Raw genomic sequence first — 25,748 nt, 5'->3', positions numbered from 1 at the left:
TTAAAATTTCAACTTTATTTGGCCAATGTGTTCAGTTCCAACATTATGGTGGAAATGCTTAAAGTGTTATCAAGTCTGATTGAGCTCAAACAGCCTTGGCCCACCCCCACACAACTGCCCTCCCCAATCCCCAATAATCATAAGTGTCCTGGTTTACTGCATCAAGTAGACTTTGGAGCCTACCTTGTACACTTGGAAAAGAATCCAACATTCACAGAGCAATGCACCAGAAAGTTGTAGAACAAAACCCTGTATCATAACAGGGAAGAGGGTGGTACTACTTCTGGATCTAGTCTAAATAGGGGAGCAGAAACTACCTTCCCCCCTTCACCAATGATTGTTGTTATAAAAAACAAATGATGGCATAGTCCTATCCACCTCCAGAGCATTTAAAAACTGTCTTTAAAGCAAAATACAAGGACATTCAGCCATGCTAACACTGGTATGAAGGGAAAGGGTCCTTGCATTTAGCTTAGTGGTTGCTCCTCCCCAAACTGAGGAATGGTTGATTCCAGGGAGGACTAGCTAAAAGGTGAGTGACATTGCTATTTGACACCCTGACATGTAGTTGAAATATCAAATGTGTTTTTTAAAAAAGGGATGACACGAACCTTTGTAGGAGATATTATCAGTATGGCAGACACTAAAATGATTTAGTAATGACAACAGCACTCATGCTTTTAACTTTACAACCCATCACCCCACCCCTTCCCCTGAAAGAACAGGAGGCTTACCAAATGATCTGGGCTATTAAAGGTAACTCACTTTTCAAAAATTGAAAAGCAAAAAGGAAAGAACATTTGAATTTACATACATGTTAGAATGAAGTATTACTTTTTTTTAAAAATCCCTGGATTTTCAATCAAGACTCTCCTTCAGTTGTTAATCTTACAAGTTTCCAGATGCATTTGCTGCTTGGTTGGAGCAGCCCATAATGTAGTGTCTTATTTTTGGGATATGTCAACTTAGTTCTCCACTTTACAATTCATCTTTTGGAGCTGTCTGATCATCATCTTCTTCCATATCTGGCTCTTCAGCTTCTTCCAAATCTTCTAGATCCTGAAGTTAAATAAAAAAGTTCAATCACTTGTCAGTTCAACACTCACTTTTTCTTAGTATCCAGTTCAAACATCCAATACTCTATCTCAATATATCTGTTCTTTTTATCTAAGCAAGCAGACTGATCATTCTTGTTACTTGAGGGGCTCACATACACTGACACTTATTAAGCCATGAAAATAATCATTTGGATCTTTGAATAATTCATAATCATGCTTCATAGGTATTAGCTACATGAATCATGCAGTTTTCTCCTCATCAACTCCCACCTACCCCTGTCAAAAGAATGGGAAATGAGAATATTTTATACATAAAACAAGAGAAAAACCAAGTTCTCCATCTTATAGAAAACCCCAATGACATGCCCACATCCTTCAGATTTATTTTCAAAAGTCAGTACCCTGGATGTAAAATGCGCAGTTAAACAAACTAGACAAAAATGAAACAGTCCCTGCCCTCAAGGAACTTGCATTCTATGGGGTGAGGTGGGTAGTACATATAAATATCTCCTGTAAAAATCACAAACAGGAGTGCAAGGAGTACACTAGCAGTTGGGGAAAGGGGAAATATTGGGAAAAACTTCATGAAGAAGGTGGTATTTGAGCTGAGTCTTGACAGGCATTGAGATGAAGATGAGGCAAAGGAAGATGAAATGCTATGAGTGAGAAAGTTAGAAGGCCAATTGAGGAGTGGAAGAAATATATATATGTATAAAGGCTAGACAGACAGAAGGGACCAGATTGTAAAAGGCAATTGTTTGCCTTTTCAGTAACTGATCAATAAATAAAATGTTTCCCAAATAGAACCCAGGTGCTACAAAGAAAATAAAAACTCTTTTTTGCATGGCAACACATTAAATCCTCTACACTTCCTTTTAGAAATACTGAAAAATTATATTTAATAATCTTGATCTAAAATTTTCATTTAATTTGAGTGAAAGAATGAAACATCAGTTTTCCCCTGAATAGAAGAAAATGCAGAGAAGACAGTGTCCTGGTCTAAAGTCCTTTCCACATCTTATTAAAGGACTAATCAGTGGGTTTCTTTTTAAACTTTTTAATCACCTTCTATTCTAGAATCAATACTGTATACTGGTTTCAAGGCAGAAGAGTGGTAAGAACTAAGGGCAATATTTTGGTGAATCTTTTTGAGATCTTGTTTAATTTTTTATGGAATTTTTAAAAATTTGTTCTTGAACCCAATAAATAAAAGATTTGAGCATTGAAACCTATGGACACTTTCTCAGAGTGTTTTTGAATAATTGAAGATGCTAAGTTTCCAATTAGAGGTAAGCAAAAATAAAGATATGACTTTTTTCCCCATCCAAACTCACAAGAATCCAGCTTACGAATCCCTTAAAGCAAAAACGCTTAAAGTTATTTCAGTAAGTCTACTTCTAAAAGATTTGGTCTAAAAAATAAAAAAAGTCCCCATTCCCAACACTTGTGTCTTTAAGAAGGTTGTAGTCTAAAAGGCAGGTCAAGTACAGTCTAGGGCAATGATGTCTAACCTTTTAGAGACAGAATGCTGGGCCTGCCACCCTCCCCCCTCTCCCCCCCAAGACCCAGTGCCTTGCTCTCCACCCCACACAAGGGAAGAACAAAGAGCTCCCATTTGGGCTGCTGGAGTGAGGAATGAACTCAGTGAGTATGGTGAGGGGGAGGGGGAATGGCAGGAGTGGAACACTCCCCTCTAGCTCTGCCACCTCTGAACTGCCCACCTTATCCCCTGTGCACTCCCATTGGGCTGCTGGGCAGAGGAGCCTTGGAGGGGGGAGGGGCATAGCTCTGCCCAAGGCCCTCTGCCTTTCTAGTAATGGACTGGGGTGGGGGGATGGCTCAGTGCCCACAGAGAATGATCTGTGTGCCATCTTTGGCACCCATGCCATAGGTTCATCATCACTGGTCTAGAGTATACAAAGACATAACCATAAGGGACAGAACAAAGCAGAGATGAATTAACTAGAAAGGGTGGGCTTTGGTGGGACTACTCTAGAAAAGTCTCAAAGAACAATAAGATAATTTTTAAAATTCACACATTCTAACTTTATGCATTTGTAATGGGTTTTGTTTTTCTTATTTTTTCAATGGATGGGAGAGGGAGAGAATATGGAGCTGAAAGAAAATTGAATTTTCAATAAAAATAAATATCAAATATTCATCAAATGTTTTTCTCTAAAAAAGATAGAGTTTAGAATAAGGAAGAAGCCTTTTAGCAACATGGCAGGGTGAGTCATCCTTTGTATTAGAATGTCACTGTCAAATTTAGGATTCAGCACCTTAAGAATAAAGTGGCAGTGATAATACATGTATAATCCAGACTGAATTATTTATCATCTCTGAGAGTGGGGAGGGAACAGAGGAAGGGAGACAATTTTAATCTTATAATTTCAGAAAGTGCATTTTTTATTATACATTGTGTTTTTGTTATTGTTATTATTTTTTGTTATTACACATTAATTGGGAAAACAAAATATCTGAGTAAAAAAAAAATAAAGTGACATGGGACAGATATATGGTTTAGTAGATTAAGAGTTAGGCCTAGAGATTGGGGGGGGAAGAATCCTGTGTTCAAATTTAGTCTCAGACACTTCCTTGCTGTGGGACAAGTCACTTTTAACTCCCACTGCCTAGCCCTTATCATTCTTCTGCCTTGGAACCAATACACACAGTATTGATTCTGACACAGAAGAGGTAAGGGTTAAAAAAAAAAAGAATATATAAATAAAGTAACATAGTATTCAATCATCTAAAGTTTTGTGTTAAGAACTTTGAACTGCAAAGGTCAAAAGAATGTGCTAATACTTAGGGCCCTCAAGCCAAATCCATCTAAAACCATTTGTGTCCTCTCCCCTCATCTGATCTGTTTATAACACAGGCATGGGAGCAAGGGACATCATGGTTTCCACCTCAGTAGGATGAATTCAGTAAGCAGCAATATAAGTCTGTAGGTCAGAACTATTCATGGAAGGAATGGAGTGGAAGGATATCAGAGTAAACATGGTATAGATTCAACACATTCCAAAAGATTTTTCTTTCACTAAAGTAGAGATAAATGGATCTACTGGTACTCAAAATAAAGAAAAATACTTACGTCATCATCCCCTGCCCCATCTTGTCCACCACTCTCCAGGAACTTTTTGAAACCTTCTAGTGTTCTCTCTCCATTGTAATCAATTACCTGAAGGGGGAAGAGAGGGAAATGGGGAAGGTGAAATAGATACCCTCTAAATCCTGCAGCCTGACTAAAACAATTTTCACCCCCAAAACCTCTCCCTTCCTATACAAAGTCAAGAAGCTCAGGAAATATGCATTTCCATCAACCCACAAGGAAAAGAAAGAACTTCTGCTGTGGGTTACCAAAACCAAAACCAAAGCCACACCCCCACTTACAGCTCTTCCACTCCTTCCCCACCAACAAATGGCCCCTTCCCAGCTCCCTTACCTCTGCGCTAAAGCAGCCCCAACCCGATCCTTCCTAGCTCCTGGCTCCCTGGATGACAGATCCCATAGAGAGGCTCTCAAGTGGACTTGAGGGAAGGCAGTGGCATTGGGAAGGCAGGTTATGAGAAGAGTACATGCTAGCATCATTGGCATGGAAGCAAGTCTTAACCAGCCCATGATCAATCCCACCCCCCAAAATCTCAAGAAATATAAAACATAAACTCTTCCATTTCCTTCCCACCCCCAACCCAACATTAATCTCAGGGTCATGGACAAAGCCATCCCAGTGCAATTGGTCCTTCCCTTCTCCCACTTCTCCATGCTGGAAAATCCTTACCGTTCTGTCAGCACTTGCAGGGAAGAACTTTAACGTAGGGAAACTGTGAACCTTAACTGCCTCTACTTCATTAGCCGTTGAGTCCATCTTGGCAATGACTATACTTTCATGATCCTTATAAGTCTCTCCCAATTTATCCCAAATGGGAGCCAGCTGTTTGCAGTGACCACACCAGGGAGCATCTGAAAAGGTGACAGGTAAACAGTCAACACAAGGAGGCCAGCATTCCCCTTAGCCTGTGTGTTTTGATACTCAAATTAGGCCTTTCTGTATCACAAAAGTAATCATCACAAATCTACTTACAAAATTCCACAAAGACATTCTTTTTTTCATCAAAAGCAACTTCCTCAAAGTTCTTCCCAACTAGTACTTTAACAGGCTGCTTGTCCCAGTCATCAGGTAGGTCCTGGCTCATTAAATGAGGCTAAAGATCAAACATAAATAGGGAACCAACAATAAACAAGTGCCCCAGAGGGCCACTGGACTTGTCTCTCCATCTTGATTCATTTCTCTTTCCCATAGTCCTTCTTGGAGCTTAACCAGAAAATTATACTATGGTGCTACTGTTGATGATTTTGCTTCATAACTCTTAGGCAAAAAGAAAGCCTGAACACTTAGTATGTGATAGTTCAAACAATTACTGCAAATTATAAGGGGAATGATTGGGGGCAGAGCTTTTCCCAGAAAAAACAAAGACAGACCTAAATCCTCCTCTGTTTTCTAAGGAAATGGGAACACTGGTTAAAACACAACTAACTTTCTTTGATATGTACTAGCACTCCCAAAGCAGGAGGGATTCATTGTCGTTATTGTATATAAAAAGAAGAGTTATTTTTGTTCTGGCATTGCTGCATCTTGTCTCATGGGCTATGCTCTTTGGCTCCTGTTTACAGCTACAGGGGGTCTGAGATAAAGATAGTTCAAAAGACTATGGTGTCCCTTGCTCTGCTTCGAGTTTGTCCATATGGTTCATCTTTTACTATTTAAGCCAAATCATCAAGGAACCTAGCTTCAATTTCCCCATCTGTAAAGAACAGGTTAAAATACTTTTCAGCTCTAATACCTTGACTTTGCCTTCCAAAAATCGGTCACAGAATTCTTTTATCTTTTCTGCTGTTAATTCATCTGACTCAGGCTTGTACTTGGTCATCTCCTCTTCCAAAGTGATGAGGCGGACAGCTGGGCACTCCTCTTTCTTTAAGCCAAAGAACTCAAGGATCCTCTGGTTGTCAGTATGGTCACTATCAATGAAGATAAATAGGATCTGGGGAACAAAAAAACAGATTTTTGATATTAGAAAGATTTGAGTGATTCAGGATAATTCTTGCCTTGTCCTGTAAAATTCAAGCTAAAGAAGCTATTATGTTCCTAATTTACTTACACTTTGGATCAGATATTCGCAGACCACATCAAATGCAAAATGCAAGTATAAAAAAAGATATTAAAAAGCCACACAATACTTGCATGCCCCTTTAAGGGATATTTTAAAAATGATACCATGTTAAGATTTCCCTAGCAGAGGCTGTGCCAGGGTAGCCTAGCAAAGGCATCGAGCCACTCACAATTAATGCTTCTTGAGTATTAAATACATACACATACTTTTTTTGGTGGTGGTGGTGGGAGTGAGGGGTGGGAAAGATGTAGAACACTAGAGTTTTATTTAGAAGACAATTCCACTGACATGATGGATACAAAAGATAGCAATTAAAATGTTAGAAGAACTTTAAAACTGATGGTCATGTCTCCAAATTGTGACCACTTTGTTATGCTTCCTTTAATATAAAAGCTGCCTACAGAACATTAAATCTATGTATAAGACAGTCAATGCTTCCTTCATCAACATTCCATTTATTTCTTGTTATGCAGAAAAACAAACAACCTTTACATGATTTCATCTCAGATATTTGGACTTATCTAAATATATTAGGTTTTTTGGAAGAGAAAAAAAAAAGGATGAGGCAGCACTCATTTCTTCCTAAAAATGTATCTAGAGCTACTAAATTTTTTATTTTATTTTTTAAAAAAGTCTATAAAAATATTCCTCAGGATTGTACAAGGGAGGCATTAGGGTTGACTATCAAGAAATTTGTCATAAGCTATTATAAAGACTTGGTTTACTTATCTCCAGCTCAATCAGAGGCCAAGATCTCTTCATTTTTCCAATTTCTGCAGGTAAGTAATCATCTTTAGTCTCTTCTGCTTATTTTCCTTTTGTGAAAATTCTCTTGTCCCCAGATTAACCTTCCCTGCTGTCTTTTGGGGCTTAAATTCATTTTTAAGAGGGATCAATTTAATAGAACTTTTTAGATCTACTTTAGGCTCTTCCTTGCATTTCTCCTTTCTCATATCTTGGCTACAAGAGTAGATTAGCTTTCTCTCCTTTAGACACTAGCAGGCAAGATACACAGGAATTTACCACTGAGAGGAAGAAGGATCATTATAAAGAGCCATTTCTTTTTAATTTCAGCTTCCTTTGCTTTGTCATTTTCCCAAGAACTTATTTTTACTTCAAAATACCACTATTTAAAGTCACATACCTTCCCTTTGAAGCTTTCTGCTGCTTTTTTGAAGTTACTCAGTTTGTCATCATAGTCAGAAACACTTTTTGGCAGAAACAGCAGGATATGAGTCTTGATTTCACCTCCAAAAATTTTGGGGGCCGTCTGGTTAACACAGAAATACATATTAAAAAGAAAATGATAAAATGAAATTATCCTATTCAATACCCATCCCCACTCAAGGTTTTCTTTTGGTTACTCACATATTTAGAAAACCATAGGTTAGTCAGCAGTTAGTTCCAATTCACCAACTACATGGGCTTAATCAAGAATTTATTAAGCACCTATTATAAACTAGAGACTAGGGATACAAAGAATAAAACAGTTCCTGACCTCAAGCATCTTAGATTTTATTGTCCAGGGAACCAACATCTACATAAATAAGCTTATACAAAATACAAAATAATTTGAGGGGAGGTGGTCAAGAAAAGTTTTGTGCAAAGGAAGGGATTTTACAAAGTTTTGATGAAACAAGGAATTCAAGGAGGCAGAAGTGAGGAAGGAGCACATTTTAGGTATGAGGGACAGTCACTTATAAGGAATGGAGGTAAAGATGGAGTGTCAAGGGTGAGAAACAGAGAGGGTGAGTTTAGCTTGACCAGAAATTACAGAAAGGTGAGAAAGTAGTTTGGAATCAATTTATAAAGGACTTTAAATGTCAAAGTTTGCATTTGATCCTAAAGATAATAGGGAGCCAATGGAGTTTACATCTGGTTAGACTTGTGCTTTCAGAAAATTTGTTATAGCAGCAATGTAGAGAATCAATTGAAAAACAGAGAGGAGGCAAGGATTCCAATGAGGCTACTACATAGTCCAGGAGAAAGGTAATGGAGGTCTGAAACAGGTTGCTGGGAAAGTGAATCAGGAGAAGAGGTCAGATTCAAGAGATGTTAGTGGTGCCAAGGCTTGGTTGCAAGAGCCAGTATTTAATGAAGGGTAAACTGAGGCAATTCTCCAAGCTAGTATCATTTAGTCTAAGGGATATGTGACCTGATAATAAAGGATAGGTCTAATGGTCTAGCCCCTGGGTCAATAGCCTATTTTGTACCAAAGTATGACTTCCTTTTGAGTGGCCTGAGAGTACAACATTTGGACCTCATCTGGCAAAGATAAGGTAACTCTGACAGGCCAATATTTTATTGAGATGGGTTGATAGATCTTAGCTCCCCCTCATTACTTCATCATTAGGGGACAGAACTAATCCTTAGGATCAATCTATTAGGAGAGGCAAGGACACAAGGATCATCCCCTTCAGGGAGGGGGGCACCTACGTCAAACTACTCTTTTTAATTGGGTAAAAAAGAAGCAAGTATTCCTGCCTAAGTAGATGCCTTAGGGTTGGAAGTAATAACCTCATTCAGTTATACTTTTCAGGAACTGCCTTGACCTTCAGAGGTTGGAGTCTGAGTAAATGGATGGATTCACATGGAAATATTGGTAATATACAATCCAACATTAGTTTTCCTCATGGTGACTAGATATAGGAATTCTCTAGTGCCTGGCATACAATTGGTGCTTATTTATTTTATTCACTTGGATGAAGGAGAGTGATAATACTGAAGCTGAAAATGAAGAAGACTAAAAGGATGGTGGTACACATGATACAAAGAAGAAAAGGGTGAATTTTGAGAGGCCTGTGGGATATTCATTTAGAAATATTCACCAATGCATAGTGAAAGGAGCAGAACCAAGAGAGCATTGTACATAGAGACTGATACACTGTGGTATAATCGAATGTAATGGACTTCTCCATTAGTGGCAATGCAGTGATCCAGAACAACTTGGAGGGATCTACAAGAGAGAACACTATCCACATTCAGAGGAAAAACTGTGGGAGCAGAAACACTGAAGAAAAACAACTGCTTGATTACATGGGTTGAGGGGAATATGGTTGGGGATGTAGACTCTAAAAGAACATCCTAGTACAAACATCAACAACATGGAAACAGGTTCTGATCAAGGACACATGTAATACCCAGTGGAATTGCTCCTTGGCTATGAGAAGGATAGGGGGAGGGGAGAGAGGGATAGAATATGATTCTTGTAACCAAGGAATAATGTTCTAAATTGACTAAATTAAAAAAAAGAAATGAAATATTCACCAAACATTAGGGGAAGGATACACATGAAAAGGAGCGATCAGATGGAAAGGAGAACCAAGTAAGCAGAGATCAGGAAAAATCAGGAGAAGAGTCAACATACAATACTTTATACTGTTGAGATGTCAAAAAGTATGAGGCTTTAGAAAAGGCCAGATTTGGCATTTAAGAGATCACTAGGAACCTTGGAAAGAACCATTTCAATTGAGAATCAGAGACAAGAGGACAAATTGCACAGGGTTAAAAAGTGAGATGGGAGGGCATCGACTCAGTGGACTTCTAGTCGGACCTAGAGTTGGAAGATCTTCGGTTCAAATCTGGCCTCAGACATTTCCAAGCTGGGTAACCCCAGGCAAGCCACTTAACCCTCATTGCCTAATCCTTACCACTCTTCTGCCTTAGAATCAATTGATTCTAAGACAGAAAGCAAGGATTTATTTTATTTTTTTAAAAGGGGAGGGGCAGGAGAAAGGGGAATAAAGGCAATAAGTGTAAACAGCTTTTTCTAGCATGGGAATGAGCAAAGACATAACAGGATGATAGAATCTAGTTAGGTTTAGGGATGGAAGAAAATGGGTGTGTTTGTAGGCAGTAGGGAAAGAACCAGTATAAAGGAAAAGATAAGAAAGGCAAGTTGCTGGATAAGGCAGGAAGGAATGGGATCAAGGGTAAATGTATAGGGGTTGACTCTGGCAAGCAGAGCTACTTTTTCAGAGACAAGAGTAAAGGAGAGGATTGTGAGATGTAGAGAAATGGAGAAGAATGAGCTCATAATGAATGTTTTATTTTCTCAAAAGAGTAACAGGTAAAGTCCTCAGCTGGGGTGGGGAAAGGAGATGGTTTGGGAGGTTTGAGGAAATAGAAAGGATTTAGAACCCAGATCTGTGGGGAGGGAAAATAGTAAGGTCTAAAAGTACTCCCTTTCTGTTATGAGGGCTCCCATAGGATTATAGGACATAAAATCTTTTTATCAATTGGCTGATTTCCTCTAGCTCCATTTATGAGCACCTGAAAAGGAGATGTGATGGGAGTAACCCAAAGTTAGATTCTGGCAAGGTAACAGTACCGACAGGACTGGAGGACAAGAGCTCTAAGAATAGAGGACATTGAAGTTAAACTGGTGCCTTAGAATGGATGTTTAGTATTGATTCTAAGATAGAAAGAAAGGGTTAAAAATGTTAAACTAGTTAATGATGGTTGAGATTAGAGAAAGGGAGAAAAGTGACATTGGAGTAGGAATAATGGCTTTGGAGAATATTGAGGAATCAAGGGACTGAAGGTCCTGTGAATAATAAAAATAAAAGGTTTTAGAAAGGTTGTAAGGTAAAGTGTAAGATGATTAAAAAGAAGTTATCTGGATAAAGGAATTTCTAAGGTTTTAAACACAGAAAATGGAAGACCTGTGAATACTGCTAAAATCAAGAGTATGATTATTCATCCCTGGGGGTAGCTGAGGTGGAAGAGAAAACTAGGTCATGGAAACTGAAAAGACAAGAGTAACCTGGGAGTTACTCAATCAAATCTCTGAGAAGCAGAAGGCAGAGGAAAGAGATCTAAAATACTGTGAACCCTGTTAGTTAAGGGATGTTCTAGGGGAACACTGGAAGGGACAGGTAGAAATAAAGTGGGATACTGGAAAAGAAGGGTTCAGGTTGCTAGAATGAAAGTATAGCAGTGGGAGTTAGGAATGGGGTGGCTTGCTCTTTAGACAGCTAGCAATTCATTTTCACAGGGATTAGGAGGAAAGGAGGGAGTCTGAGAGACATATGAGAGTAATCTGTGCAGAGGGTGTAGGGCACTCCTGATCTCTGGAGGTCTCAGCAAATGAATGAATTCCAAATGAACATTAGAAAAGAACCTCATGTCCTTCTTACTTCCCAACTCTTGAATTCTCCCTGAGCTAGTAGTATGTTAAAAGCAAAAAGCTTCGCTTCATACCTGCTCCGTGAACTCAATGACTAAGGGCAGCCGGTGATAATTAACAAAATCCATTAGGTTCTCCTTGGTAATCTCTCCATCGTAGTTGTTTCTACCTTCATCAAACTGAGAAAAGAAAAGGATTACAAGTTAAGCCCTCTAAACATATACGTGAGCCATTCTAGGCTCTCTCCAGTAAGACAATTTGGGAGCATCTTTGCCCCAGTGGCTTTGTGTATCCTACAGATCCTAACAATAAAAGAATACAAGAATACAGAACTATACAGTTAACAGCCAAATTTTCCCATTAGTATCTCAATCTGTATCCCAGATCCCTTGCAACAACTTAACAAGGAATTTTCATAACACTCTAATCAAACTCAAATCCAGATATAATGAAGTAATCTGATAGTTAAGTAAAGCTGTGGCAGAGAAGGTCAAAGACCTCAATCCTTGACACTGCCCTAGAGGACTGGAAAAGCAGTCACGCTGAAGGGCTGTCTCACAACACGATAGAAAGTATCAAACCAGGCAGTTAATAGACTCTCCAAATCCAAGCCAGTGGGAAGATGGAAAAGAAGTGTCATTCTGGGTAATAAGAACCAATAAGCAGTGATGAGGAAATGCTTCCCATTTACTAGGAAAGCATCCAAAAAAAGAGGTGGTCTGAAACACTGCTGATATTTCATTTGCCAAAGAACAGTAGTTTACTTATGAGAGCATTTTGTCCCCACAGGGTATAAGGTGGCATCAGGGATAAAAGTCACAGATGTTCACTGAAGATAAGCTTCAATCTAGTGCCAAAGCCAATTTCATAATAAAACAACACCTATTTTTGCCCTCTATTCTAGGAACCTGCATTTTCTATGGTGCCAGGAAGAAAGGACATTGGTATATTAGGGTTCAAATGTACACCATCCATTTCTCCCAAAGGTTTTATGTAGGGCATGAGCCAGAATCTTGTTTCTGAAACCCAAGTGATTTAGCAACATATTCCACATGACTGACCTTTCAGTTTGGGAAAGAGTTAAAAACCTGAGTTATCCTTTCATTTTTAGTAAAATGTAATTACTGGGTACTAACAAAAATGGTCCTCTAAAAGGAGGGTCTTACAGTTCAAGACACTTAACCCTTTATTACTGTTAATAATAAACTTCTACGGGGGCAACTAGGTAGCTCAGTGGATTGAGAGTCAGACCCAGAGATGGGAGGTCCTAGGTTCAAATCTGTCCTCAGATACTTCCCAGCTGTGTGACCCTGGGCAAGTCACTTGACCCCCATTGCCTAGCCCTTACCACTCTTCTGTCTTGGAACCAATACTCAGTATTGATTCCAAGATGGAAGGTAAGGGTTTAAAAAATAAACTTCTAAAACCAACTTATTTTTTCTCTAAATTAATTTTTAGAAATGTATACCTGCTTCAGACATACACATATCCATCATTATTTCCAATTTGGGCAAAAGTAACAGAGATAAAGGTATCCTTTTCCTTCTTACATACCTTCAATAAACCACTAAAATATATTTTTAAAAATTCCATTCCTAAAAGTGGTTAAGATTTAAGTAGTTCTAAAAAGTAAATTTGCAAATTATAAGTGACCACATAAAATATGTCCTAAATCACTGATTGCAAAAAATTAAAAAAAAAAAAACAAACCGAACAAAAAACAAACAAAAAACAAACAACTTCATAGAAACCGGCAAAGGTGAAAAAAAGATGAGAATAACCTTTGTTGAAAGTGCGGTGTGAGAAGAGGCACCTTGAAATATGCAATAATTCAGGCAATAAGTAATTTATCAAGGGGGGGGGGTGGCTTAATGGATAGTCAGGCCTGGAATCCAGAGGACCCCAGGGGGTTTACTAGATATCTAGCCTCAGGTACTTCCTTGTTGTGTGTCCCCTGGGCAAGACACATAACACCAATTGCTTAACCCTTACAGCTTTTTTGCCTTAGAACCAATATTTATCCTAAGACAGGTTAGAGTTAAAAAGTGAGTATTTATTAAGCCTCTACCATATGTCAGGCTCTGGGAACACAAGTAAAAGTTTACATCCTAATGGGAGAGACAAGGACATACACAATTACAGAATCAAAAGTTAATAAACACAGTTAAATATAAGGCAGTGTGGTATACACAGATGAACATGTACATAAGGATCTATGCATATACACAAATACATGTAGGCTTAAATACTATATGAAGATAGAGATACTGAGATCATAGAGGGAGAAGTTCTAGGAAAAAACTTGGGAAACACATATGTGACATGGATAAGCCAGCAAAAGCTGAGGAGTAATCAGGAAAGGAGAAGGACCAAGAGAGGAGAAAGAGCACAAAAACTCAAGAGTCTAGAGAGTAGTCAACATCATCCAATGCAGGAGAAAAACCAAGGGAGGAGAACTGAGCAACGAAAAGATTTGGCAAGTGAAAAAGATCACTGTTAAATTGGGTGAGAGCAGTTTAAATTGAGTGATATTTGGATGCCAAATTTCAAAGGATTGAAGTGCAAATCAATGAAAGAAACAGTATGGACAGCTTTCCCCCCCCCTCAGAGTTTAACTGAGAAATGGAGGAGAGATACAGGATGGTGAAGATTTTTTCTAAAGATAGAAGATGGCTTGAGTCTACCTGAAGGATGAAGGGAAGGAACCAGTAATGTGGGAGAAGTTGATTGAAAGTGCAGTCTGTTGGCAGACATCTGGGAGATACTAGCAAAGATTATATTTGTTGTTAGATATTATCTGTGTATCAGATGTCTGCTTAAATTTTTTTCTGTAACAAAGCAGAGCTCCATATGAAGACATATAATGAAAAGACAAAAGGCATAATAAAACCATATATACTGTCCTGATTGATCCAGGAACCCACTGAGATGATTGTCATCACTGATCAAATTGCCAAGAAATAAAGACTAATTCCAAAAACAGTCTTTTCAAACCTTTTTATTTGTAAAAAGAGAACAAAAAGCATAAAAGGCAAAATATTTTTCTTTAAAATACTGATTTACTGAGTAATTTTTGAGACTTGTACCTACAAGTCCACTATGTCAAACATTTCCCTTCCTACATAGTGGCAAAACAGCCTTTTGGGCCCCACCTATTTGCAGGTTTAACAGTAAGCAGCAATTGGAAAACAGGCAATGTGTCCCCTCTTATGCATCAAAAATTTACATCTTTTGCTTTCTAACCAGACCAACTTGTACCATTTCCTACAGAGAAGGAACAAGATTAGAGTAGACATCAGGAATGAATTGTTATGTATATAGTATGACTATTTAGATATGACATTTAAAAAGGGCAGCTATGTGTTTCAGTGGATAGAGAGCCAAGCCTGGATTCTGGGGACCTGGGTTCAAATGCGACCTCAGATATTTCCTAGTATTAGTAGTGTGGCCCTGGGCCCTTAACGCCAAATGTCTAAGCCCGTATTGCTCTTCTGTGTAGGAACTAAATATTTAGTATCAATTGTAAGAAAAAGATAAAGGTTAAAAAAACACAACTCCACCAAATGAGAGAAAATGAGTTGTAGAAATCAGATCTTTGAGCAATTTATGAGACCCTGAAGCATGTTTATAACTGGGATAAAAGTATACAATTCTTGACTATTGCTGTGAAATCCTGCTGGTCTTAGAGTCCCCTAATCTCTGGCCTAAGAAATGGTCTTAAAAGCATGGCAAAAAGTTCAATAAAGTAAATTATGTGAAAGAAAGCAAAGAAGCAGAACTAAAACAAACAGAAATATGAAGGAAAGCTAACAGCTTTCTTTATCAACAGTGAATGATAAATTATATTAGATGCTGGACTTCTCTAGTGTGACAGAGGCTGGCACTAGAGAAAAAAAAAGTGCCAGGCTGAAGAGTAGGTGAAATTGTTCACTTCGACAGAGGGACCCCAGGAATGGGATCCAGGAGAGGACTCTGACTGGGAGAACAGAGTCTCTCAGTCTTGAGAAGCCAAAGAGAGAAGTTGGGAAAAAAGACTTTCTCCTGAGGGTTACCCATTTTCCCTGCTGGTGACTGGAAATCTTTCCCCCCAACACTTCCCAATTGAAGGGACTTTCTGAAGAGAAACCTGAGCAGATTTTACCTCAGCTCCTGTTGCCGAGGGGTGAGTCAACCTGACTTTCTCTCAGGGGGCTCAGGCTGCCAAGGCCTGAGTTCCCCTCAAACTAGAGGAAGGAGGAAAAGGGTTTAGAGATAGACAGGGACCCCTTTTCCCCACATTCCTTTTCCCATTCTTCCCTGCCCCCTGTTATTTCCTTTTGTATTACCTGATTGAGTTGACATTAAAAGTTATCTGTTCCCCAAGCTGAGTGTGAGTGAACAGATCAAGGAGAGACCCTTTGGTCTCAAGTAGTGGAGGGGGAACAAGAGGGACAAGAGCAAATTGGGGAGAGCAGCTTTAGCTAAGGAGGGAAGGCAGAAGGGGGAAATCTTCAAACCCCCCCTCCTCTCTCTGAGCCAACTTGTTAAATCTGCTGTCTCCCCTGAACCCCGCTTTGAGAAGGTTCTCTCTTTCCCGCTCTCCACACTGAAAGTCCAAACTTCCCTCTTTTATCTTTTTTTAATACACTAGTCACTAGAATTAATCAGTTAGGATAACTCTAGAATGCCAGGTGACAACTAGCCCATGGACCAATAATGTTTACAGAGGTTGTGTGTTCTTGTTATTGTCCTCATTGCTAACATTGCCTGAAGACTTGAAATCATGGGATGATGTCAAACCTGCACTGTGAAGGTAGTCCAACTCTGCCCTCTATTGCTCTTAGTGGCACCCTGAAGGATCTCATGGGCACCTGGAGCTCATGCAAAAGATCATCAGAACTGTATAAGCTGCAGCAAATACAGGAAGCTTGGGTTTCTGGCAGATAATTAAATCAAAACAAAAAACAAAACAAAACAAAAAAAAACTTAAAAGCACTTATATTAAGTGCCTTTTATGTGCCAAAGAGGAAACAACAGAAAAAATGTAATTGTCCTTGTTCTCAAGATACTTATATTCTTCTAGGGAAAATAACTACCTATAAAAATATTTATAGTATAAAGTTAAAAAAAAAAGCCAAAACAAAGCACTTAAAAATACAATGTTGTTTGTGAGGGTATTAATAGTAATTATTAGCAGAAGATATTATATGAAATCAGGAAAAAGATGTAAGCTGAATCTTAAAAGGAGAGTGTACCCTCCAAGCATAAGAACCAACTAGTGAAAAGATAAAAAGAGGAAGGAACAGAAAAAAGTATAGTTTGGCTCTATATGGTGAGGTTGGAAGAAAGACAGATTGGGACTAGGTTGTGAAGGGCTTTAAAAGCCAAACAAAAGAATTTCTACTTTATCCTAGAGACAATGGGAAACCACTGGAGTTGGCTAAGCAGGGAAATGATATGGTCAGATCTTTAAGAAAAATCACTTTGGGGAGAGGTAGGGTAGCACAATGGATAAAACACCAGGGCTGGAGTCCAGAGGCCCTGGGTTCAAATCTGGCCTCAGGCACATTCTAGCTCTGTAAGCCTGGGCAAATCACTTACCTCTGTTTGCCTAGATCTTGCCCTTCTGTCTTAAAGAGTTGTTACTAGGACAGAAAGTAAGAGGTATTTTAAAAAAAAATCACTTTGGCAGCAGTGTGTTGGAATGACTGAAGTAGGGAGACAAATTAAGGGGTTGCCTCAGTAATCCAGACAAGATGAAGGAGTGGTGAAGGGGAATGCTAACTTCAGTCTAAGATCATTTAAGCAAGTTGGTAATGCGGGACAGGAGCTCAGGTGAGAAGTCACATTTAGAAAAACAAATTTGGAAGTTATTTCTAGTGAGGCAATATTTTAAATTCTAGCACTATATAAAATTGCCCAGAAATTAAGTAGAAAATGAAAAGTGTGAATGCCAGAACCATGGAAAATTTACATTTGGAAAACAGGGGGGAAAAAAAGCCAACAAATGAAGGTAGGGTTGTACTATCACTACAAAACAGACCAAAGACAGTCTCTTTTTTGTCAGATCTCTGCAGAGAGGTCCAAGAAAGAGAATTAGATATTAGATTTGGCAATCAGAAATTACCTTAAGGAGAACAGTTTTTATAGAATTGAGGGCAGAAGCCAAACTGAAAAAATGAGTGGATAGACTACTCTTAGAAGAAGAAAGCCAGGGAATGTAGCAATAAATTAACAAGCACTGATTTAAGTACCTGCTTTGCACTAGAGATATAGACAAAAATTAAAGGCTCTGCCCTTCCAGGGGCTTATGTTCTGGCCAGAAAAACATAATACATGTTTATCTGTGTGTATATATACATAATCTATACTTAAATACACAAACATGCATTTATATGTAGAATGATATAGATCAATATTAAGTAATTGGGAGAGAAGTATTGGAATCTGAAAGAAAGATAACATGGCTTCAGAGTAAGGATTAAAATAAAGAAGTCTCTCAGAATAAGGCAGATGTGGAGGTTAATTATCTGTGGAAAGTGGGGAAGAATTGAGAGTGAACTGAAAAGACCTACCTCATGGAATAAAAAATTAAAAAGATGAATAAAAAGGTTTTATTCCAAAAGCACTGAAGGCCAACCCCTAAAGTTGTTATGAATTGTTAGTATAGACTCAACAGCAAAAATGATAAATGATGATATTATTACATTTCTCTTTTCATAGAGCCTCCAACATTGACAAATGCAATGTTGATGGAAGCAGGAATTTAACCATTCTGGAAAACTAATTTAGAGCTATGCTAGAAAAGTAACTAAGCCATTCATACCATTTGGCCCACTAATAGCACTACTGGTCATTTACACTAAAGAGATCAAAGAAAGTCTCTTCTTATCTCTATTACCAAAATATCTCTAGCGATACTTTTTGTGGTATGAAGAAAATGGGAACAAAAGTTTATGTCCAATTGGGGAAGAGCCAATAGGACTGTGAAACATGATTGCAATGAAGTATTATTAAACTAAATGATGAATATGAAGAAGTTAGAAAACTGGAAGGCTTGTATGAACTGATGCAGAGCACTTTGTAGTAATTATAATAATGGAATAATTATAAAAATGCAATAATATAAAATGGGGAAAAAATATCAAATAGCAAAAGAATGAATGATGAAATACATCTCCCTTATTGCAAATGAGAAGTGTGGAATAATAAAAATAAAAATATGGAAAAAAGTTACATGTTGTTCAGTTCTTAAGTGATTTACTTAACTGTAATTTTTTTATAACGTATGACTAATTGGGTAAAAAAATAGAACTGAGAAATGGCAATTATGCAATTAAAAACAGCAATAAAGCTTTTTTTCCTCCAAATTGTAGTGTAGTTTTATTTCATGAAAAAAACTAATTAGATCTCTGGACTAGTAGGATGAAGGTGTGTCAATTAAAGTCCTTACCCACTAAATAGTTAAGGAAATCAGTACAAACAGAAAATAAGAAGGCCAAAAGGGTACATGTAAATATAAAAGAGAATAAACCATAAACAACAAAAGTGCTTGCAAACTATTAACTATTACATTTTAGCATGCTTAGCACCTCCTACAAAGCAGGATCTAAAATTTTATTATACTATAGAGAAATACCTGCTATGGAAGGAAAATAAGAAACAGTCATTTAACTATATGTTCCTCAAAATTTTTAACTTCTTTCCTACATAATAAAAATCTGACCTTAGATCTGTATTCCTATTGCCCCCAAGTTATCTCAGCTGATTAAGCAGACAAAGTTCACTGGGACTAGTTTATGGACCAGATTTTTTGGCAAAAGACTGCTAGAAGGCAATAGTGTTTCACAGATAAAGCAAGCTATTTATAAAGAGTCCAGAGAAAGAACCAATGGACTCTGAATGCAGATCTCAAAGCATACTATTGTTCACTTCATTTTGAGGTTTGTGTCTGGGTCTTCTCTCCCCACAAAAATTGATATGGAAATATGTTTTGCATGATTATACAATTACAACCCAGATCAACCTGCTTACCCATCTCAGGGAGGGGGTGAAGGAAGGGAGACAATCTGGATCTTAAAATTTTGGAAAATATATGCTGAAAATTGTTACATGTCATAGGGAAAATAAAATGTTTTTAAAAAAGAAAAATCTAAGCCAGTGATTGGTAGCCAAAATAAATGAGTCAGAGATAAGTTTATCAAGAGATAAGCATTTTTCTGAAGAAAATTCTTGATGTCCCTATATATAGGGACATATATAGGGACATCCCTACATATAGATGTCCCCCAACTATAGTTGCAGTGATAGGACTCATTCTTCCATTTGAATAACAGGACCACTCTAGACTTTAGAAAAAGCTTTAACCTCCAAAGTATTTTGTAGTGATAAATTTTAAAATAGTATTGAATTATACCATTCTCTCCTTACAAAGCTTTCTTCACCCCATCCATAAGGGAAAGGTTAATACAAATGCAGATTAAATTTCTTAATTGGTATTGGTTCACCTATTAGACCTACTAAGTGTGTAAATCCCATTTAAATGTTTAGGAAAACACTTTTCTCCTAAAAATTAATAGCTACAAACTGTCCTTTTGGAAGGTTTGCCCATTTATCCATGAAATAATATTAAAATTCCTTAGGAAAAAGTGTAACAGATAGGAAATTATAGTAGGACAACTAAAAACAAATTGTTCCAAATCACAGTTTGTTCTTACTGAAAATAGCTTGTATTGTACTATTTTAGGAAAGACCATACTCTATACTTTTTTTGGGGTCACAAAATTCTATTTAGAGTGTCTGTGTTAATATATCTTGTTTAAAATCCTGAATATATATATATATATACATATATATATACACTCAATTTCATTTATCCCTCATTATACTACTTTTTAAAAAATCTTAGATTCTAGCTGCTAACCAAAACTTTTCCTTCTCACCATACAACACAAGCACCACTCCTTTTCCTTAATGAACAATAATCATATCTACTTTCCAGCTACTTATCCTTTTCAGTCAATTTGCATTAATTTGATCTAACTTTTCAACTTGCTGGTATAAGAGGGAAAATTATGGGACTGGACATAATTTAATTAATCAAACAATTGTAGGGGGGAAAGATGGAAAAATAGGAGCTATATAGGCTACTTTCTGGTTTGCTCCATTTAACTTCCTATTCTGTGGCCACCACTAGGATGCCCTAGCCACACTCATAGGGAAGTCCAGCCAGTAACAAACATAGAAGAGTGAAATCTTACTCTTGTCTCCTGCCTCCATTAATCAAACTTTTTCTCCACCCACTATCTCTCACACATAACATCTTGGGAGTCAAATGTGTCTTTCTATTTGGGACATCCACTGCCTTTTTCTGCTGCTCTCTCCTTGTGACCCAATTCATTCAATGATTTCCTTCACACAATCCTCGCCTCTTGGTCAACTTCCGGTATATAGGTAAGCTGTTCAAACCCCAAAAGTAGGGAGGGTAAATTTCCTTCGCACACTAATGCTAGTGGAGAGAGCTAGGCATTGCTTTGGATTTAAAAGAATAAGCACCTGGATAAATCTTTCCACTATTCACTTAGTACTACAGACAGTTCTTGCTTTATGTAAGTGGACCACTCTACAAAAAGTGATTTTTATAAAATCTGAATTTTCCCTGGAACTGTGGAAGGAAGGGAAAGATGGCAGGAGATCTTACATGTGGAAGGAAAAGATGGGTACAGGGTTCAAGGACACATAGAAGCTGGAAACAGAAGAGAGCAGAAGGACATGTGGCTGCGGCCAGTCATATGGGGGCTTGAACAGAATAGAAGAAAAATGTGTAGAGAGAGAGGGTCAGAGACAGGAGAGTACTAACATTCAGGTAGGGGAAATGCTTGTCTCAGAGATTGAGGTCTCAAACCCTCCTTTTACCTGGAGATTGGGGGGAGAGGAGCATGGGGGTTGGTGTTGGTGGAGAGGCTCAAGCAAAGGAGCAGGAATGGAGAAAGAACACAGTACTATAGAATAATGTTAACCTGGGTGGTTTTTTGGGGAATAGGATTTCTTTCAGAATTCTAAATGTAAAGCTGAATTTGTGTAATGCAAATTTAGGTAAAGTGAGAATTGTCTTGTACTTCTCCCCTCCTTCAGAACCCTGTTTTAATTATTCCCAAATGATTTATCAGCTGCTTAACCTACCAATTACCAGTCTCTATCAGATTTTTTTTAAAGAAAAAAATCCCTTTCCCACAGCAAATTATAGCATAGAAACAGAATTTCCCCCCTAATAAATTTGCAGTACTAATCTTATCTTAATTTGATCAAGATGAAGAATCTCAGATCCACTCTGTTCCAGAGCCTCAGAGGATAAGGTGCTCAAAAGCATTACTCTCCAAAGACCAAAAGAGAATTATATTTTATTTTAGAGTTCACAAAAACAACTCACCTTCTTAAGGAGGATAATGCCATCTTTATCCATTTGATATTTGGAATACACATCATTGCTGGAAGAAATTCCAAATGGGATATCATCGATGGACTCTGCAGCCAATGTGAACTGTTTGACAAATTCTGAATCTACATCCTAGGAGAGGAAGATTGAAAAGACAAAGAGTTAATGATTTATTGACTGTGCATAACCAGTACATACAAGACCAAAAGCATCAGAGCCTATGGTCCATACAATGAAGACTCTTCATTTAACATGTGCTAGTTCCCTAGACAACAGGATGAGATGCAGTCTCCAGCATCCAGAGATCCAGATGCTCCAGCAGTTGTGCAAGGGATGACACAAAAAGCAATAGAATCTGAAACCAAGTACTAAAAGATTTACCTTGAATAAGCCAATAACAGCAACTTCACTGGAATCCACCAAGGACTCAGCAGCAGCAACATCTCTCAGGACAGTGACTGCTGGACTAGTCCGTTTCTTCAGCCAGTTCACAATGTCTTCAGCTTCTCTACCAGCTGTGCCCCCCCACCCCCAAAAGAGTTCAAATTTACTTTAGTATATGAGAAGATTCTTTCATTCAACAAGCATTTGTGAAGTGCAAAAAATGAACTTCCTAAGCAGGAGGGGAGAGGAAAGGATACAAAGATCAACATAGCCAAGGTCTAATCCAGAAGTAACTTTCAGTTATCACCAAATTACCTTGAATCTTGGGCAAGTCAACCTCTTGACTTAAGACTTTTCCTAGCTGTAAATTAGGGCTAATATCTACCTTGACCTTATCTTCACAGGGCTATAGTAAAGATCAGAGCTTTGAAGTACTTTGAACTTTTTTAGAAGTGGCTAATACATATGGGGTAAAGTATTATTCCTGCCATCATTACCTCATCAAGTTGTCAGAAGGAAAAAAATGGGCATATAAAATGCTTTGAAAAGTTATTCCAGTATACCAAACAAATCTAAGGTATATTTTCAGTTATTTTTTCCCTTGTGCATCTATCCCTACCTTAAAAGAACATGTTCACTTCCTAGGAAGAAGACCTACCTGTATACTCTTTAGGAGAAGTTGTATCTCCATTCTTAAAAAATTTGATAGTAGGGTACCCCCGAACCCCATATTGCCGTGCGAGATCAGATTCTTCAGTGGCATCTACTTTGGCCAATCTGATTTTAGAACCTTCAGCCTTCAATTTTCCAGCTGCCTTGGCATACTCAGGTGCTAGAGCTTTACAGTGGCCACACCAAGGAGCATCTGAAAAGAAAAATAAAGCATTAACCAGGAGCACCTGATGTAGTTCTAGTTCTTTAACAGCTTCCCTAACCCCTCATAGATTTTCCTTCATAGAAACTCAATAGCAATATACTGTTATGACTTCTCAGTGCTCTTTTGCAGTATAAGTACATAAATATTCCTATCAAGAGAAAACCATAGAAAAAAAAATTCACACCCTTAATCTATTTTGTTACTGAAAGTTCCTAGTGGCTTTTTAGACCCTAATTAAAAACTATTACCAGCTTTTAAACAATAGGTTTGTGTTTTGCTTTCACCAAATCTGTGGTTTCATCAATGAAATAGGAGGTTCCCATACCCCCCTTCACAACTCTGGATAAAAAACTCCTTACCAATGCAGTTTTGTATCTGCCCTGCAACTTGTCTTTGAGACTTGAAAAGTGAAATAAATTGCCCAGGTTAGAGGCAAGTATGTTCCAGAAGCAAGACTTGAACCTTCATTGTTAACAGATGATTATAGAAAACATATCTAGAATCACTGCCATCCTTTAAATAATCAGAGCTGTCAACAATTTAGTTATCTACCTAGTAGTGATCAAATAATCCATAATATTTGAGTTTCTTTCCTCTGTGATCCCAACTCATCCATGCCTGTTACATCCTGTGAAACTCTTGTTCTTATCTTCCCATAAGTTCACCACAGGGAGTCTGCCTAAAATGCTATAGGACTTCCCCTAACATCATGAGAGCCCCAGTGGAACTCTGTCCACCTATCATTCCTTGGCCATATGACTAGCCTAATTTTAAAAATGTATTTCTTTGACTATACCTTTTATTCCTATTCTTCAAAGTTCCTCATTGGTTCTCTGTTTCACCCAATGGAAACAATTCATCTTGAAAATATAAATGGAGCACACTATTAAAGTTTATTACTACCACACAGTGTGTTTCCCTGTTCCATATGACAAGTTAGCAACTATTACTGCTTGACTGCCGATGAAGAGATTACTAAAAGCTCAAATGACAACACAAACTAAGATGTAAGTTCTGGTTTGCACTACTATTAAGACAGACATCATAAATTAACAGAAGTGCATCCAGGTGACACTGAAGTATTAAACCATAAGAACAGTTCTTTTATATTTGCTTTTCCCTGAATAAGCTGATCCTCTTCGTGCTTACAGAGGAAGTCTGCCATGTGGACATCATGCACAAAGACACAGAACTTGGTCCATCGGTCAATGTAAAAGTTACTGAATATAACTTGGGCATTAAGGATAAACTGTAACGGGCAGAAAAGGCTTAAGTTTGAACGCTCCTTAAGGAAGGATCGATGCTACTTTTTCTCATCCTCCTGCCATTCCCAAAGTGGCTTTTTGGTGACTTTTCCTATTCCCTCAGAGGTGGCCTGAATACTGAAGACATCTCGACAAATTAAGGACTTTTAACCCCCAAGATCGCATATAAACTTGAGAATTGTGGGGTTCTAAAGGTTCTCCGCAGAAACAAAGAACTTGGGGAGGACCGGGTCATTGCCGAGTTCCGGTAAAACTAGACCTAGCCAAGAGGGCTCATCTATGAAGACCCTTCGACCTCTAGCAGGGGAAGGGCACAGAAGGCACGACGCCCACTGCAGCCAAAGCACCCTCTTTCACGGAGAATCCAGAGATCCCCGCTCCTGCTTATCTCTATGGATTTGAAAGCAGCAGCCGATACCGCACCGCCTCCCGCCCCCAGCCCAATCCCTCCACGGTCCGCCCCAGGAGAGGAAACCCGGGCTCTGCTGCAGTCGCTGCCAACCCCCCTCCCCAAGATCACACGCGTCCTCGGCCTGCCAAGCTCCCCGAGAACCTCCGGGAAGGGGATCGCTCGCTTTTCTGGGGGCCGAGGCCGGCGGAGCAGGGCTGGGTCGGGACAGGGAGGTGGTCACTCACAGAACTCCACTAGGAGGTACTCGTAGCTCTTCAACGCCTCCCCGAAGTTACTCTTATTCAGGACCAGGACGTCGTCCTCTTCCTTAGGGGCGTCAGCGCGGACCCCGGCCATCACGGCCAGGGCTAGGCAGAGCAGGACGCGGTTCAGCATGTTTCCCTTCAGGCCCGGCGGGCGGTGGTAGGCCGAAGGCGCGCGGAAGGGGCGGGCGCGAGGAGTGTGGGACTGGAGGCGCTACGGTTACGTCCCCCGGACGGAGAAAAGGGCTGAAGCGCGCTTTCGGTCTTGGGGCCTTGCCTTTATAGATCCTGTCCCCGAGAGTGCGCGCCCGTCTACCTCCCACTTCTCACTGGCTTCCGCGCGCGCGCTTACTCCGCCTCTCGCCCCGCTCCAATTGGCAGGTTGACTCTAACACCTGCCATTTTCCTCCTCCGATTGGTTGCTAAGTTAGGCCTATGGTCCTCCTCTGAATGGCTGCAAAATGGAACTAGCCCTCTTCCGTTTATCATTGGTTGAAATAATCACGCTCACGCCTGCCCACGTTTCTTATTGGTTGAAAGAGAGAACTTTCTCTTTCCCTACTTCTGACTGGTAGCGTTCACCGGCACCTTCCCTTTTATGATTGGTTGCTACGTGGGGGAGGGGGGGAAACCCGGATATTGAAGGTTTTGATTGGCTAGCAGGCGCACGCGCTCTTTACCGTTTCCTTGTAGAACGTGGCAATGGGGAGGGTGAGGTAAGGGAGAGACCCAGTTGAAGGACTGAGAGGCGCGTGCGCTAAGGAAACCCCTCGTGTTGGATTCTGACTGGACCG

The 25,748-nt window shown here is 39.0% G+C and overlaps 1 protein-coding gene across 1 annotated transcript; it reads right to left on the bottom strand.

The window, feature by feature from the left end:
• Nucleotides 1–25,369, bottom strand: P4HB (prolyl 4-hydroxylase subunit beta). The gene is made up of 11 exons (XM_001370712.5): nt 24,937–25,369; nt 22,817–23,023; nt 22,156–22,289; nt 21,769–21,906; nt 11,435–11,539; nt 7,377–7,502; nt 5,903–6,103; nt 5,143–5,263; nt 4,840–5,021; nt 4,153–4,239; nt 1–1,059 (listed from the first exon to the last, which is right to left on the bottom strand). The coding sequence occupies exons 1-11, from the start codon at nt 25,085–25,087 to the stop codon at nt 979–981; spliced, it is 1,533 nt and encodes a 510-aa protein (XP_001370749.1). The 5' UTR covers nt 25,088–25,369; the 3' UTR covers nt 1–978.
• Between the last annotated feature and the right edge of the window lie 379 nt (nt 25,370–25,748).

Source organism: Monodelphis domestica, chromosome 2 (genome assembly GCF_027887165.1).
Source record: "Monodelphis domestica isolate mMonDom1 chromosome 2, mMonDom1.pri, whole genome shotgun sequence".
Classification (NCBI taxonomy): domain Eukaryota; kingdom Metazoa; phylum Chordata; class Mammalia; order Didelphimorphia; family Didelphidae; genus Monodelphis; species Monodelphis domestica.
This window is presented reverse-complemented; position numbering and strand designations above follow the sequence as displayed.

Excerpts from the sequence above, each read along its gene's own strand:
- P4HB (XM_001370712.5), bottom strand. The coding sequence starts at position 25,087 with ATGCTGAACCGCGTCCTGCTCTGCCTAGCCCTGGCCGTGATGGCCGGG. Across the intron at positions 7,503-11,434 it reads TCATTGAGTTCACGGAGCAG|ACGGCCCCCAAAATTTTTGG; the intron begins GTATGAAGCGAA and ends TGTGTTAACCAG. Across the intron at positions 5,264-5,902 it reads TTTTGGAAGGCAAAGTCAAG|CCTCATTTAATGAGCCAGGA; the intron begins GTATTAGAGCTG and ends TTTGATCTTTAG.